General features: G+C 35.0%; 1 protein-coding gene across 4 annotated transcripts in view; it reads right to left on the bottom strand.

The window, feature by feature from the left end:
* Window positions 1–13,641, bottom strand: part of LOC128991734 (trichohyalin-like) — a 40,222-nt gene extending 26,581 nt beyond the window's left edge. For all 4 annotated transcript variants that reach the window (XM_054414883.1, XM_054414882.1, XM_054414885.1 and 1 more), the window contains exons 1-5: window positions 13,320–13,641; window positions 11,861–12,045; window positions 9,364–9,426; window positions 1,295–1,363; window positions 611–679 (exon numbers count right to left, since the gene is read on the bottom strand). In XM_054414883.1, coding sequence (XP_054270858.1) covers window positions 611–679; window positions 1,295–1,363; window positions 9,364–9,426; window positions 11,861–12,045 — 386 coding nt within the window. In that variant the 5' untranslated portion in view covers window positions 13,320–13,641. The remainder of the gene's footprint in view (window positions 1–610; window positions 680–1,294; window positions 1,364–9,363; window positions 9,427–11,860; window positions 12,046–13,319) is intronic.
* Between the last annotated feature and the right edge of the window lie 1,406 nt (window positions 13,642–15,047).

The raw sequence follows: 15,047 nt of genomic DNA, 5'->3' as shown, positions 1-15,047 counted from the left end.
TAATGTTGAGGTTAGGTGGGGTTCTGGAGTTGGTCACAAACTGGTAAGCTAATTCCCATCTTCTGAGCATTGAACTATTGCATTGGTTCTTTGGCAATGATTTTAGAGCTTTTATGGTGAAACAGTCATCAAATAGAAGTTGGTGGGATAAGGCATGTTGTGCAACTGGTTTTTCTTTGCTAGTTTTAACAAGCAAAGAAGCTGTGAATCAAGCTGAATTATCAAGGTTCTACAGTATTGATTCCTGTATAGCATATCAACTCAAGGCAAACTGAAAGGGTGACTTATTGTAAGCTATAGCACAATTTATGTCATACCAACTATCAAATAAACAAACCAAAGGGTGAAAACAGAATTTAGATGTGTGTCTCATTCAACTGTTTGCTTCAAGAGACCATTGGTTACAGCTAATCCATATGGACGGATATCTACTACAAATAAATTATATTTTTTATCATGGGCCTACTAAATAGTTTTTTTTTAATGTGTATATTCTGTTAATTCTCGTAATATAGGGCCGGAACTTGCTAGAACATACAATTGAGTATTTTTGGAGATAAACATTCCAATATCAGTAATGTAACTTATCCTGATCCATAACAGTGCCTACCTTTTCAGAGAATTCCGTAATCTGTTTTCAGCTCGGATTGTTGCCTTCTCTTCCTCAGACATATTTGCTCTGAAAATTAAATAATGTCATGTTTTTACATTTTGGTTTCATAAATAATATTTCAAAACACAAATCCTATGATAAAACTGTACTAAAAGAGGCTGGCAAATAATTTATATAGTTTTAGACTTTAAAATTCTAGAACTGACAACTATGAAAACCCCATCGATTTTAATGTCTGGAGATTTTTCAGCTATTGAAGTCAAAATATTTAGGTCAGTAAACTTCCTTTTTGTTAAAAAAAAGATGTTGTTTGCTGTTAAGAGTCGTATCACACCCGCAATAACTTGGGATTTGAACAATAGTCCTAGCTTTATTACAATTAACATGTAGAGTACCCTAAACAAATATTCAGACCACCAATGTCCGAGCAAAGCAAGAAGATTGATGTCAGTTACTGTTGTTATTAGAGGTGGTAAATATCTCCATCACTCACAACTGACCGTTGTGGATTGGATCACAGCGCAACCAACAATCAAACAGGATTATGTTCTGGACGTAAAACTGTTTCTAACCGTTCTTCTCCAACATAAGGCCAAATCTTTTGAAATAGGCTTCCCTCTTGGATTCTAACAACCATTTGGAACTATGAAGAAATTTGTAATAGGCAAGTATAATAAATACCTTTTTAGAGCTAGTTTTCTTCGAGCAATAGCTCTCAATTCTTCTTTCTTCTCTTCTGACATGTTTTGTCTGAAAAAATATATTTCCTGTGTAGAGACTTACAAGTAAAAAGGCTTTCCATATCACTTATCATCAAAGATTAAGACACAGTTATGAAAAAAACATTGAAGGTTAGTTAGTCTTCAGACCCAGCCTTACAAAAAAAGAACGGCTGGGTGTACCTAAAACACCATTTCAACTCTTCAAATCATCCCAACTACACAAAGAGATCCATCCCCTACAGCCTGGCCTCAAGAGGGACTCGCCTAATTTCTGACCACGAAAATAAAAAAACATACATATAATAGTACATAAAATAACATATAATAATCAGCTGCAGAAAGTGTTTGAAACCCCAGGCTGCCCTAGGAACCTTATACAATCCCAAATACAAGCAGCACAATCCAACAAAAAGGAGAATAAAAAGAAGGAAGAAAAGAAAAGAAAGAAGGAGAACAACCAAGACCAACACCTAAATTTAATAACTAACTATCACCCTGGCCTACAATCTCTAAAACCCTCTTCTGAAATGGCTTCAAAATCCTCGAGCCTAACCAATAATCTTCTCTAAAAACCTCCATCCCTAGTAGTATATAGACAAACTCAGAATTTAAAAAAACTTACTAGTTCATCCTAAACTACCCGACACTTCAATATCCCCAACAGAAAATCCCTAGTAATGAGAAAATGTGCAAATCCTGCAACTTTCACAAACCAGTAGAAACGTTCTCCAGCTTTCCACAATGGACAGAACAGAAAAAAAGGACACCTCAACTGCAACTCAGAAAATCTGATTTATAAATTGGAATGTACCCAATGCCAGTACAGTATAGTAAAAACAATGGTGTAAATATATATGTGTATATAGAGTTTATAATTTTTAGTTTACACAAGATAAGTGTTGGCAAGCCTGACAGACATTAAAAACAGTGCTAGAACAGTAACTGCCACTCTACCTCTGAAGAAGCCCCTGAAAGGGGTGAGATATTAGTTAAATTGTGTTACTTTTATGTGTCCTATTAACCTCCTGGGACTCTTTATTGAGGTAATTTAGTTGTGTATCCTTCCTTTCTCCTTATTAAACAAACAAGAGGTGTTACTCCGGTACGGTAGCCACTTTTTTATCTCAGAGAGAACCAAATTGATATTTTTAAGAAATATGCCTTATGTTATATCCTAAATGTCTACCTTTACTTATTGCTTATTTATTCTATAACTATTATCAGCAGGTTATAATGTTTACTTGTTCACTTTGTTTTTAATTTGTGTTGAATAAAGTTGGTTAAAATTGTACTTTGACAAATACATTTATTAATTGTTCTAATTACATACAGAAAAATTTGGTGACGATGGATGTGAGTACAAGTAATTCAAATACCTCTCAAAACATTCAAATGATTAACTCAGCATTGATTGGACCCTTTAATGAAAGATATGAAACATGGGGAAATGTATATGGAAATACTAGAGATAGCATTCATTTATAACAACATAAAAGAAAACAACATTATTAAACATAAAAGAAAACAATTTGTATAATGTTTAGTAGTTCATTAATTTCATAATAAATGTAATCTCTTGACTTGGCCAATGCAATGTATTGTTAATCTGGCTGAATAAAGGACTTTGCCAACATTTCGGAAGATAAAAAGAAAATTACGTTACTTCACTGTATTGGATCAGACACTTACAGTAAACTTAGGGATATATTGCATCCTGAATCACCTATAACTAAATCCTATGTTGAATTAGTTCAAACTCTTAATTCACATTTTACATCGAAACCAAATGAAGTATCAGAGACATTCAAATTTCATTGTAGACGCCAAAATGAAGGAGAAAACGTTTCTGAATTTTCATTGGATCTTAGAAAGTTGTCTAGATATTGTAATTTCGGCACATTTCTGTCAAAAGCCCTGAGAAACCAATTCATACTCGGACTAAGGGATGAAAAAATACAGACAAGATTAATTACTAAGTGAAAGTGATTTGAGTTTTGAAAAAGCTGTAGACATGGCTCAAGTAATTGAAAAGGCTCAAAAAGATTCAATAACAATCCAATCCAAATTCAATCATGAAAACAATGAATTGCCGGTTAACTTAAATGTTGTACAACAGAAAAGTTTTCAAAAACCTAAAAACAGTACCAATCTTAAACAATGTTACCGTTGTGGAGAGTTACATGAATTATCTGAATGCAAACACAAAAATACAACATGTAACTTCTGTAAAAAAAACAGGGCATCTAGCAAAGATTTGTTTTAGGAATCCTAATACACCTATCAAATTTCAAAGACAAATTAAGTCTACATTTAACACTACTTCAAGAAATGTAAAACAAACAACAGACTCGTTCAAAGATCAAAGTGAAATATTTCTACAACAAAATATGAACAATTCTTTTGGATCCCTCTATAAGGAAACTAATGTTATTGACATTTGTTCTATGAATACCTCAGAAGATAAATTTAGGAAAATTATGTTAAACATAAAAATAAATGGGAAACCTATTCCGTTTGAACTAGATACAGGAGCAGGGGTATCTTTGATATCAAAAAGTAACTTTTCCAAGTTTTTTTTCCAAAACACAGACCTTTAATGAATCCAGACATAATCTTAAGATATTTCAACAAAAATGAATTTGTTCCATTGGGTAAAACCATTGTTCAGTTTGGTTACGGTACCGTAAAATGGGGTGAATAGAAACAACAGGGTGAATAGAAACAAAACTTCAATGAATGATTCACATTTTTATAACTTTGTTATACATTGACTTTATATAAGGGAATTAATTTCCCCCATTATAACCATATCCTATCTACCTAGGAAAAATTAGTTTAGCATATTGGTATCACTGCTTCGGATGTTGGATGATGCGAAACATCATTTGAAAATTTTGGCGAAAAACATTCTTTTCAAAACTTTCTCTCTAAGTATGAACCTATTACATGTATTTATGTTAATAACCATTTTTTATATTGTCTTAGGTATCTTAAAACCAAGTGTATTAATAGATTAGCCTTAGAATAAACTATATTTTTTTACTTTATTTTTAATTTAGGTTATGTCATGATTTTGCAAAACCAGGGTGAATAGAAACACTTTTTTTTAACCAGTGGTGCCCAGAAAACCCCCCAAAAAAGAAAAAAAATACCAGAGATGAAGATGATTCTATATCAGTCACACTGGAAGAAAGTGACAAAGACGAACAATTTGATGAAGAAGAACCAGCATACCTAGCTCAAGACATCAGTGAGTCTTCAAAGTTGTCCCTTCATGATCTAGTAATTGTCAAAGTAATGGGGGAAAACAAAACTTGCTATCGTTTTTATGTTGCAAAAGTTATTGAATTTGACGAGGAAGGATAAATAGGAAAATTCATCAAGAAAATTGCACAAACCAACAAGTTCTGAGAGACAGATTAAGAGGGCCTCTTCAAAGTCGATGACGTAGTACGATCGGCTTCCAACTCCCAAGCCGTGTACAACTTGTATATTTAATGGAGCGTTGTATTTTGAGGAAGATTTGTCTGATTTTACTCTTCATTTAGTTGGTTTCTATGTAACATTTTGTTACTCTGATTTCACCCATTGTCATTTATGTTCTCCGATTTGTTTGGATAAGGGTTTATGAAAACGACGTTTTTATACTTCGTACTTATAAATAAATGTGTTAATTAACTTTAAATATTTTTATTTACAACAACCTAAGCTAACAAGCATAAATTTCATGTTTCTATTGCCCCTGGTAAGTGAGGAAAAGCAACAATCATCAATTTAACACAGTGTTTCTATTCACCCCAAAGTGCGGGGTGAATAGAAACAGCCATATATTATTTTTTTTCTGCTTAATGATTGAAAAGAAAAAGAAATTGATAACTGGTTTGAGTAGAGGAGTTCAAGACCGAAAATATGAGCTAGTGTTGAAAATTTAAAAATTAAAAATATCGGTTTTACAGAAGCTTAAAAGTCAAAAAGTGTTTCTATTCACCCCATTTTACGGTAACCAAACCAAATATCTTCCATTGTATATAGTCGATGGTAACAGAGATACGATATTTGGTAGGGAATGGCTGAGATCGATTAAAATAAATTGGTCAGACATAAATAACGTTCACGGAGCTGACTGGAATCGAGTTAAACACTCAAATCCCAAAGTACATAATATTTTAATGGAATTTAAATCCATATTTGAACCAAGAGTTGGAAGTTACAAAGGGGGAGAAGCACTTCTTAACTTAAAGCCTGACACTACACCAGTTTTTAAAAAAGCTAGACCACTACCTTATGCTTTGTTACCAAAAGTTAGTGCAGAAATCGACAAACTAGAAAAAGAAGGTATAATTACAAAGGTGAATCAGAGTTCTTGGGCTACTCCAGTTGTACCGATTATGAAGGCAAATGGGAATATCAGACTGTGTGGAGACTACAAAGTAACCCTCAATCCCCATTTGGTAATACCAGAACACAACATGATATTTTGATGATGCATTGATGATATTTTGGCCAGAATGGGTAATTCGACTAAATTTACAAAGATTGATATATCCAAAGTTTACCTACACATGCCAGTGAAAGAAGAATACAGAGAATTGCTCACAATCAATCAATACACATAAAGGTCTATATCGAGTAAATTGTCTACCATTCGGAATTGCAAGTGCACCTGTTATTTGGCAATCAGCAATGGAAAATATTCTACAAGGTATTGATGGTGTTGATGTTTCTTTGACGATGTCAAAATAACAGCCCACAGTGAGGAAGAACATTTGAAAAGACTCCGTGCTGTATTAAATCAGTTCAGAGACAACGATATACAGATTAATGTTTCTAAATCTCAATTCCTTGTACCAGAGATTGACTTTCTTGGTTACCATGTCTCGTCAAAGGGAATAAGTAAAAGTAAACATATTACTGAAGCAATAAGAAACCTGAAGAGACCAAGTAATGTGAAAGAAGTTAGACAAATCCTTGGGTTGATAAGTTACTATCGAAAGTTTATTCCAAACTTAAGTGAAAAGATGCAAGCCATTATGAATCTCACAAGAGCTAATGTACCTTTTAATTGGACTGAAGAATGTGAACGTGATTTTCAATTGGTGAAGGAGGAAATGATGTCAGAGAATAAATATACTATGCCATTTTGACCCACACTTACCACTCATTCTAGCAACAGATGCTGGTCAATCTGGAATTTTGGCAATTCTTTCTCATGTGTTTCCGGATGGAAACGAAAGACCTGTTGCATTTGCTTCCAAAATACTATCACAAACACAAAAACAGTACAGTGTCATACAAAAAGAAGCCCTGGCAATTTATTTTGGAGCTAAACACTTTTACCCATACCTTTATGGACGTCATTTCACCCTAGTTACAGACCACAAACCCCTGGTATCAATATTTGGACCAAAAAATGGAATACCACTTATGGCCGCAACAAGACTACAACATTATGCTATATTCCTTCAGGCATTTTCATTTGACATAAAGTATAAATCAACCAAAGAAAATGTTAATGCTGATGCACTTTCAAGACTACCTAAAAATGTTGAAGAAGCTGCTGTTATTGACTCAGCCGATGTTCATGAAATAGAACAAATCTATACTTTACCTGTCACAGCTGAAGAAATAGCAAAAAATACACAATCTGATCCAGATCTTAGAGATATTTATCAATCACTAATCAGAGGGGACCCAATCCATCACCCGATGTCTTCTAACGAAAAAGAATGGTCAATCCAGCTTGGATGCTTATTAAAAGGGAATCGTGTGGTGATTCCCAAACAACTTCGTGCAAGAATTTTGAAAGAACTTCATGAGGCTCATGTGGGTATAGTTCGCATGAAGGGACTAGCTCGTTTGTATGTTTGGTGGCCTAAAATTGATGCAGACATTGAGAATACGACCTTAAATTGTTTGGGATGTCAACGAGTACAGCATGAATCACCCAAAGCACCAGTTCACCATTGGGAATATCCTTCAAGGCCTATGCAAAGAATTCATGTTGATTTTGCTGGACCATTTTATGGCCACTATTTTCTCCTAATTGTGGATGTCTACAGTAAATGGCCTGAAATTGTAACACTTACAACTATAAATTAACATAAAACCATTGAGGCTTTGCGTAAATTCTTCGGCTCCTTTGGAATCCCTGACATATTAGTGTCCGACAACGGAAGGCAATTTGTTTCATTAGGGTTTGAAAAATTTCTTAAATCAAACAGAATTAGACACAAGAGATCAGCACCTTACCATCCTGCTACTAATGGTCAAGTAGAACGCTATGTGCAAGACTTGAAAGATACCATCAGAGCCATGCACTTTGAGGAAGGCTCTATCGAAATAAAATTGCAGAGATATTTAATGACCTATCGAAGAGCTCCACATAGTACTACAGGACAATCTCCTTCACATCTCTTCATTGGACGTCAAATTCGATCAAGACTTGACGTATTGTATCCTGATTTGTCACAAAAAATGAACCGAATGTTTGACTCAGACTGTGACAGGCAAAAGTCATTTAAAGCTCAAGACAGTGACAGGCAAAAGTCCTTTAAAGCTCAAGAACGTGACAGGCAAAAGTCATTTAAAGCTCAAGATAGTGACAGGCAAAAGTCCTTTAAAGCTCAAGATAGTGACAGGCAAAAGTCATTTAAAGCTCAAGATATTGACAGGCAAAAGTCCTTTAAAGCTCAAGAACGTGACAGGCAAAAGTCATTTAAAGCTCAAGATAGTGACAGGCAAAAGTCCTTTAAAGCTCAAGAACGTGACAGGCAAAAGTCATTTAAAGCTCAAGATAGTGACAGGCAAAAGTCCTTTAAAGCTCAAGATAGTGACAGGCAAAAGTCCTTTAAAGCTCAAGACCGTGACAGGCAAAAGTCCTTTAAAGCTCAAGACCCTGTCGCCTACCGCTATGGAACCTGCAACAAATGGGGGTTTGGAAAGATCAACAAAAAAGAAGGACTAAGAAATTATGAAATAACCACAAGCAGTGGCCCAATCAGACGACATCAAGACCAAATTAGACGCTCAGGGCGGGACTTGTGTGAGTCTTCATTAAGGAATGAGCAAAATCAAGTATTCATACCAACACATCTTGGAGGAGTCAGAGAGGAACCAACCGAAAACCACGTAACAAATTATCACAACATTGATCCAGAGGCCAATGATCCCAACATACCAGATGATCCAGAGACCAGTAACAACTTATCAGATGTTCCAGTGGCACCAGCTTCCGCTATGACAGTGAGACGATCAAAACGGACACATAAACCAGTTGATAGACTTAACTTATGAAACTCACTAAGAAGGGGAGGTGTTACATCCTAAATGTCTACCTTTACTTGCTTATATATTCATTAACTATTATCAGCTGTTTAAAATGTTTACTTGTTCACTTTGTTTTTAATTTATGTTGAATCATAGACAAAAAGAATTAAATATAGACCGTCAGCTGTGCTGCGGTTACCATAGGTTCTGGCGCACACCGCTTGGAGCACCACGGTAGTTACAGCGTACGCGCTACGTAAACTACAGCGGTGTGCGCCGGAACCTATGGTAACCATGGCAACCGCAGCACGGCTGACAGTCTATATTTCATTCTTTTTGTCTATGGTTGAATAAAGTTGATTAAAATTGTACTTTGACAAATACATTTATTATTTGTTCAAATTACATACAGAACACCTTACAACCAATATTTTGACAAAAAAATACTTTTTCCCATTTTTACAGGTCAAACACACATTCACTGCCAGATGTCTGAGGACTCTACATACAGAAAAGTGTACGGCCGGTAGTGACCCTGCTAACACATTCACTACCAGCCAGGAGTATGGAGATTACATACATAAAAGTGTGACAGCTGTTAGTGAACCTGTTTAAGGAAGAAAGTAAGAGGAAAAATGATTATGAGATATATTTTTATCAATATATCTTAATACTAGTTGGAAAAAGTATTAAACAAATTTACTTATTTCAAATGTACAGTAGCGTATTAAAACAACTACTGATAAATTTCTTTTTAATTACCTGTATCTTCTGACACGTTCAGTTTGTTTACTAACATTTGTTAGTCTTTTTACTTGTTCATACCTATAACAAAGAAAGAAATAAATATCACCACAAATTAGTTGAATTTAATGTAGCCTATACATAAACAACTTCATTAAAATTCAGTGTCACAATTTCTATGTTTTCAATTTACTATTGGATACTGAAGCAGACATACCATCTATATGGACCAGCTGTCGCAAATGTTTTATTAAAACGAATGTAGTTATGTGAGCCAGTCACAGAATGTGCTAGTGTCTAAAATTCTATTTTAGACCTTATTTTTTTTGTTGACCATAGAAGATTCTGCTATAGAATCTGACAGTCTCATTGGTGGAGTCATTGCGAACGGTGCTATTAGTGTTCCATTGTGTGAGCTTTTTAAGTTACACCTTTTATAGATTATAGTCTTTTGTGATTGGTTATTATTTGCATGTTGTATCATGACTTGACTGCTATACGGTGCATATTTTTTGACTGCTACCCTCTGTAGTGTATTCCAACTTAGGTTGGGCGTTTGTATATTGTTAGTTGTAAAGTGTTAGTTAAGTTTTTTCACCTGAGGACGGGAAACGTTGTGTATTGGTTTTTTTTACAATAGGCTAGTGATGGAAAATGTCCGCAATAAACCTTTGAACAACATTAACTCACCATCACCAACAATGAACTTCAAACAAAGAATTAACTAAGGTAAATGCACCAGTAGCTGACGGTATAAGAAACTATTCGCACTTAATAATCTGTGGTTTTGAAATAATAGGAACTGAAACAATATTACTGATTTCAGGTGACTCAAAATGTTGTGTAGGTAGTTTTCAAATTTGTCGTAGGAAAGGGTTTATAACATGTATTTAATTAAATTTTCAAAATTTATTTAAACTTTGTGTCTGTTCCAGTGGCTGACAGTGAAAAAAGTGTGTGTACCAATAGCTGACAGTCAGTTGTCCCAGTACCTGAGATGTACTGGCTTTCTTTTCTTTTATCAATTCCCAAGCATTTTATAATGTAAAATACTGATTAAAAATAATAAGGTTATAAAATAACTAGCAGAGTACCCGTCCTTCGTACGGGGTTGGCATATAAGTATCAAATGCTTATAGCAGTTATGAGTGAGGAGATGGTTTAAGAAATTTCGGTTCTTTTTGAAGTTCGTTCGCTACGCTCACTCACCTTTAGGTTGGAGCTCGTTCGCTGCGCTCACTTTCCTTCAGGTTAGCTCGTTCGCTACGCTCACTTGCCTTCAGGTTAGCTCGTTCGCTACGCTCACTCGCCTCCAGGTTGAAGTTCGTTCGCTACGCTCACTCACCTTTTGCTGTTGTCATAAATGTAAAAGAAATAATAGTGCTAGTGCTGCACCCTGTTGGTAATCCTTGTAACTTTTAATGCTATTGAACATCATAGAACATAACCAACTTGTTTAATTGAAACAGCTGTTAAGATTCATTAATTCCATTTCTCATAAGGTTAACATGGGAAACTCCAGAGCCACTGGGGCGGAGCCCCGAAGGATTTTTTGGGATAAAAATATGCCTATATGTTAATCGGGAATGTGAGCTATCATCATGCCAAATTTCAGCCCGATCCGACCAGTAGTTTTTGAGATTAGCTCATACAAACACACACACAGACACCACCTCTTCTTTATAATAGTATATAGATATAAACCATTGATTTATTTTAGGCTACATATTTTAAAATCTAAAATAGGCCTATTGGGGTTAAGAGTCGTTCTTTCGGTTTGGGGCTTTGTGTTTTGTTTGACATTATCTTTTAAGAGATGATATTCAATTCATCCTGTGATAATCATCATCCGTATCGGATATCCTATGGGTTGACCCTAATGGAAATATACCCCCCTGGAACGTTTGGGGTGCAATGATTGAAATAAAAACACCATTTGGGGAATTAAATAAAACCCGGCTGACTACATGCTTATGGTTGTTGGAATCTTGAGGACTGGAGAGCAAGGAAACTTTTGGATCGATGGTTAAACATGGCTCCTGGCAAAAGTGGCGTGTGATGGGTTGTAGCCAATCCGGGAGCTTTATTAAAATCATACGATGTGTCGTGTCAGTCGCCTGATCGCAGTCAGGACACAAATGCAAAACATATTGCCAACTCTTTATAACGCAAATCTAAATACCGGTATCGTAAAAATGGCAAAATTATGGTACATTATTGTACACAATACAACCCCCCCTGCAGCAAACCTGCAGACTAAATTAATTTTAACTTGTCTGATTACATTTTTACTATAATATTTCCATAAATAAGACATAGTTGTTTATTCCCTATTTAAATAACATTAGATTTTAAAAGTAGGTACTTAGGTTTGCTGAATTTCATGAAAATCAGATCATTTTGTTTGAGTTATCGTGCTAACGGACACACACATATATATATATATTTAAGGCTAAGTGTTTGGTGAAATTGGGCCTTAGACAAAAAGAAGACTAGCTAAACAATCATAACTTACATATTATCCTCTGAATTATTGATTAGTTTATTGTAAATTGTTGAACTTGATTCTCCAATCTCATCATATTGATTGACCCCCAATTCTCTTCCGTTCTTTGTATTTGCCTCCTCCTTCAGTTGTTTTCTCTTGCGTTTCCTCTGAAGGGTTATCATTTCATGAGATTTTCTTTTGGGCCTTGTCATCTAGGATAAAAGTCACATGAATATTAAAAGAAATTAAGTTAAACAAAATTGTATAAAATACCATGACCTATATTAGGATGGCCTTAAAAGCAGTGTAGGCTAATAGTTTTTTTTTTTTTTTTTTTTTTTTTTTTGTCACTAGGCACGAGCCTGGGATTGTTTTTCACATTACTTCAGGCTAGACCTAGGGGTTGCGGCATTATCACTTAGATTAAATCCATTGGTGACTTGGCGGGGATCGAACACGGGACCTCAGGGAATTAAGTCCCGCCATTGACTATACACCTCTACTAGTAGAGGTGTATAGTCAATAATGGTCCCGCGCTCTAACCACTACGCCAGCTCGCTCCCCAAGGCTAATAACTCACAAGATGATTCAATTATTAACAATGCCTAACTTAATTTGCAGAGTCGGCATTTCAATGACAATATTTCCTTAATTAATAGGCCTAAGTATGTAGTTCATGTGTCCAGTCACCTTAATCTGTAAATTTAGTATATTAATTGAAAGGATAGTAATTCATTCCATACTAGAAATGATTTAATTGTTAGCAATCATCAAAGTTGGCTTTTTGGGCCTGTGTTTCGCGGTAAGCTGTGTCCTCTGGTAAAATTTAAGGGTTTTAAGTTAATCTGGTTTCCAAAATTAATGATAATGTGGCTACACTTAATTAGGCCTAATCAACAAATCATCACCAATTCGTAGCTAACCGCTACAATGATAACATAGAACGGACATACATTTATGTCCGTTCTAACTTATGTCGTGTGTTTTATTTATTGAACTTCAACTTATTTGTTAACGACTTTTGAATGAAGTGACTACCTGACACCTTGAGGCCTGATGATGGTTCAGAAGAACCGAAACTAGTTGCCACCAACAAATCAAATTTTTTATTGTTCAGCTGATTATAATTCTTAACCCTAATAGGATCCATGGTTAGGCTAAGTTGTTGAAATCCTTGACATCTATTGGTCAACATCTCCACATACCCTAGGGCCTACCTACTAAAATACCATTCTCTGATCGGTTGTAGTTTTTTTTATGGACAAAGTAAGTTCTGTGTTGATCTGGTAATGGTAGGCCTACTAAACATGTAGGGCCTAGGCCTTAACTATTACTTTGTAGGCCTAGCCTATCTTATCAAAATACTATGTTTTTTTTATAGACCCTGAAAATAATGAAAAAAAGAAAAAAACTTAACTAACACACAGGAATAACAACAAACCCAGCGATTGGCCACATACAGTTAATAGCAATTTCAATCAATTACCGTCGTGAAGTGAAGTTAGCGGCTCTTCTCTTTTCATCGGCGCTTTTTCGAATAATAATAGTAATAGATACCGATCAAATCAAATTTATTATTGATATTCATTGTAACGCTTTAGGCCTATATAGATTAGTTTTGTTGTATTGTAACTGTTTTGATTTTTTCACTCATTTTGTTGCTTGCAGCTGTCTTTTTGCCATTTCTCTTCTTTTTTTGTTATTTATTGTTTCTAATTCTTTGTTTTTCACTCATCATTATTGTTTAACAAGTAACAACTAGCTTTAAGCAAGTCTTGTTTGTTATTTCTTAAACTGTAGGCTACCAAACCAAATATCAAAACAAAATGGAGCTGTCCAGTCCAGCGTCCAGCTGTCCGTTGGATTGGAATGTAAAATAAATAAATAAATACCGGTTGGTACACCTGCGGATGCCACAAACGTGTTTTGCGGGGATACTGGAAAACCAATTCAATCCAAATACGGTGTATAATAATATTTTTACATGTATATGTGATGTGGAAAGCGGATAGAGACCTCTTGTCTGGATCTTTCGATTTTGAGTTTTATATATTTGAATTCCTTATTAAATTCCGAATCGATTGGTGCAAGTCCCACGCATGTATGATTTTGTTGTTGTTAAAGCTCAAATGTAAAACATATTAATTATTGTAAAAATTAAACAAACTCAGAATGCAGTTTTCTATTTGTCAGGTTAGACATACCTGTAAACTATATATTTTGGGTAAAAACACTCTCTTTGTTTGCGGAGAGCTACCTTCTGCCACTGGGTGTTGGTCCACATACAGAACCAAGTGATGGGGCCCTAGACTAAGGTGTAATGTGATCCGTGCCAAGAGTTTTGTGGCAATGGGGGCCTAATATTCAGTGTCTTAACGGAGCCTTCTGGGAACCAGGGGGAACCCAATCGTATGCACCCCTTACCTCTCTAATCAGGTTAGATACCCTCTTTGTTTGCTTTTGTCGATGTTATTTTCAAGAAATAATTTGTATCATTCCAGAGGGTTAACTCTGCTAAAGGCAGCAATAATTGTTTGTGAAAAATTGTAAGTTAATAATTTTTGGATAAATTTAATGAAATCAGAATATTTATCTAATTTATCTAAAAGCCCTCAAATCCCTTGTCGCAGTTCATTAACTAACATTCATAAACTAATTATCTCAAATCTCAACTAATAATATGCATTATCCTCAGTTGTTAGAAAAGTAAATTAGTTGTAACCCTTTCCCTTTTCTATTTATATTACACAAGGAAATGCCATCAACTTAAAACATTAACTTACGACAATTTTTTTACCATACTTAACGCTTTCAAAGTCCCGTGGCAGATAAGTATTCTAAAAATATCATGCAAATATTATAAACTATAGTTGTGTGCCCGTTCTACGCACGGGGATCTACGCATCTTGTAGTCAGTTGATACCTTTTTATAATTGTAATTTACGAGACTATTAGCTGCCACAATCATGATAATACCGATTATTCTACACATTGTATTTTACCATTATAATAGCTCAAAATTTATGTAATGGGCTTGAAAAAGATTGTGCACTTTTTCCTGACGCGAGTTCCTATCCATCGTATATATATATATATATATATATATTTGTAATGGTTTAAATACCTGCATTCAGTAATCCAATGAGCTGCTTGTGGCAACTATAGTTTCGGTTCACAGGGAACCATCTTCAGGCCGTACAAGGCGTCGTTATTC

This window comes from Macrosteles quadrilineatus, unplaced genomic scaffold (genome assembly GCF_028750875.1).
Source record: "Macrosteles quadrilineatus isolate MER2022 unplaced genomic scaffold, UCM_ALF_1.0 Scaffold_4__1_contigs__length_99947679, whole genome shotgun sequence".
NCBI lineage: Eukaryota > Metazoa > Arthropoda > Insecta > Hemiptera > Cicadellidae > Macrosteles > Macrosteles quadrilineatus.
Note: the sequence above shows the minus strand (reverse complement) of the source record. Positions and strands in the feature narration are given on the sequence as shown.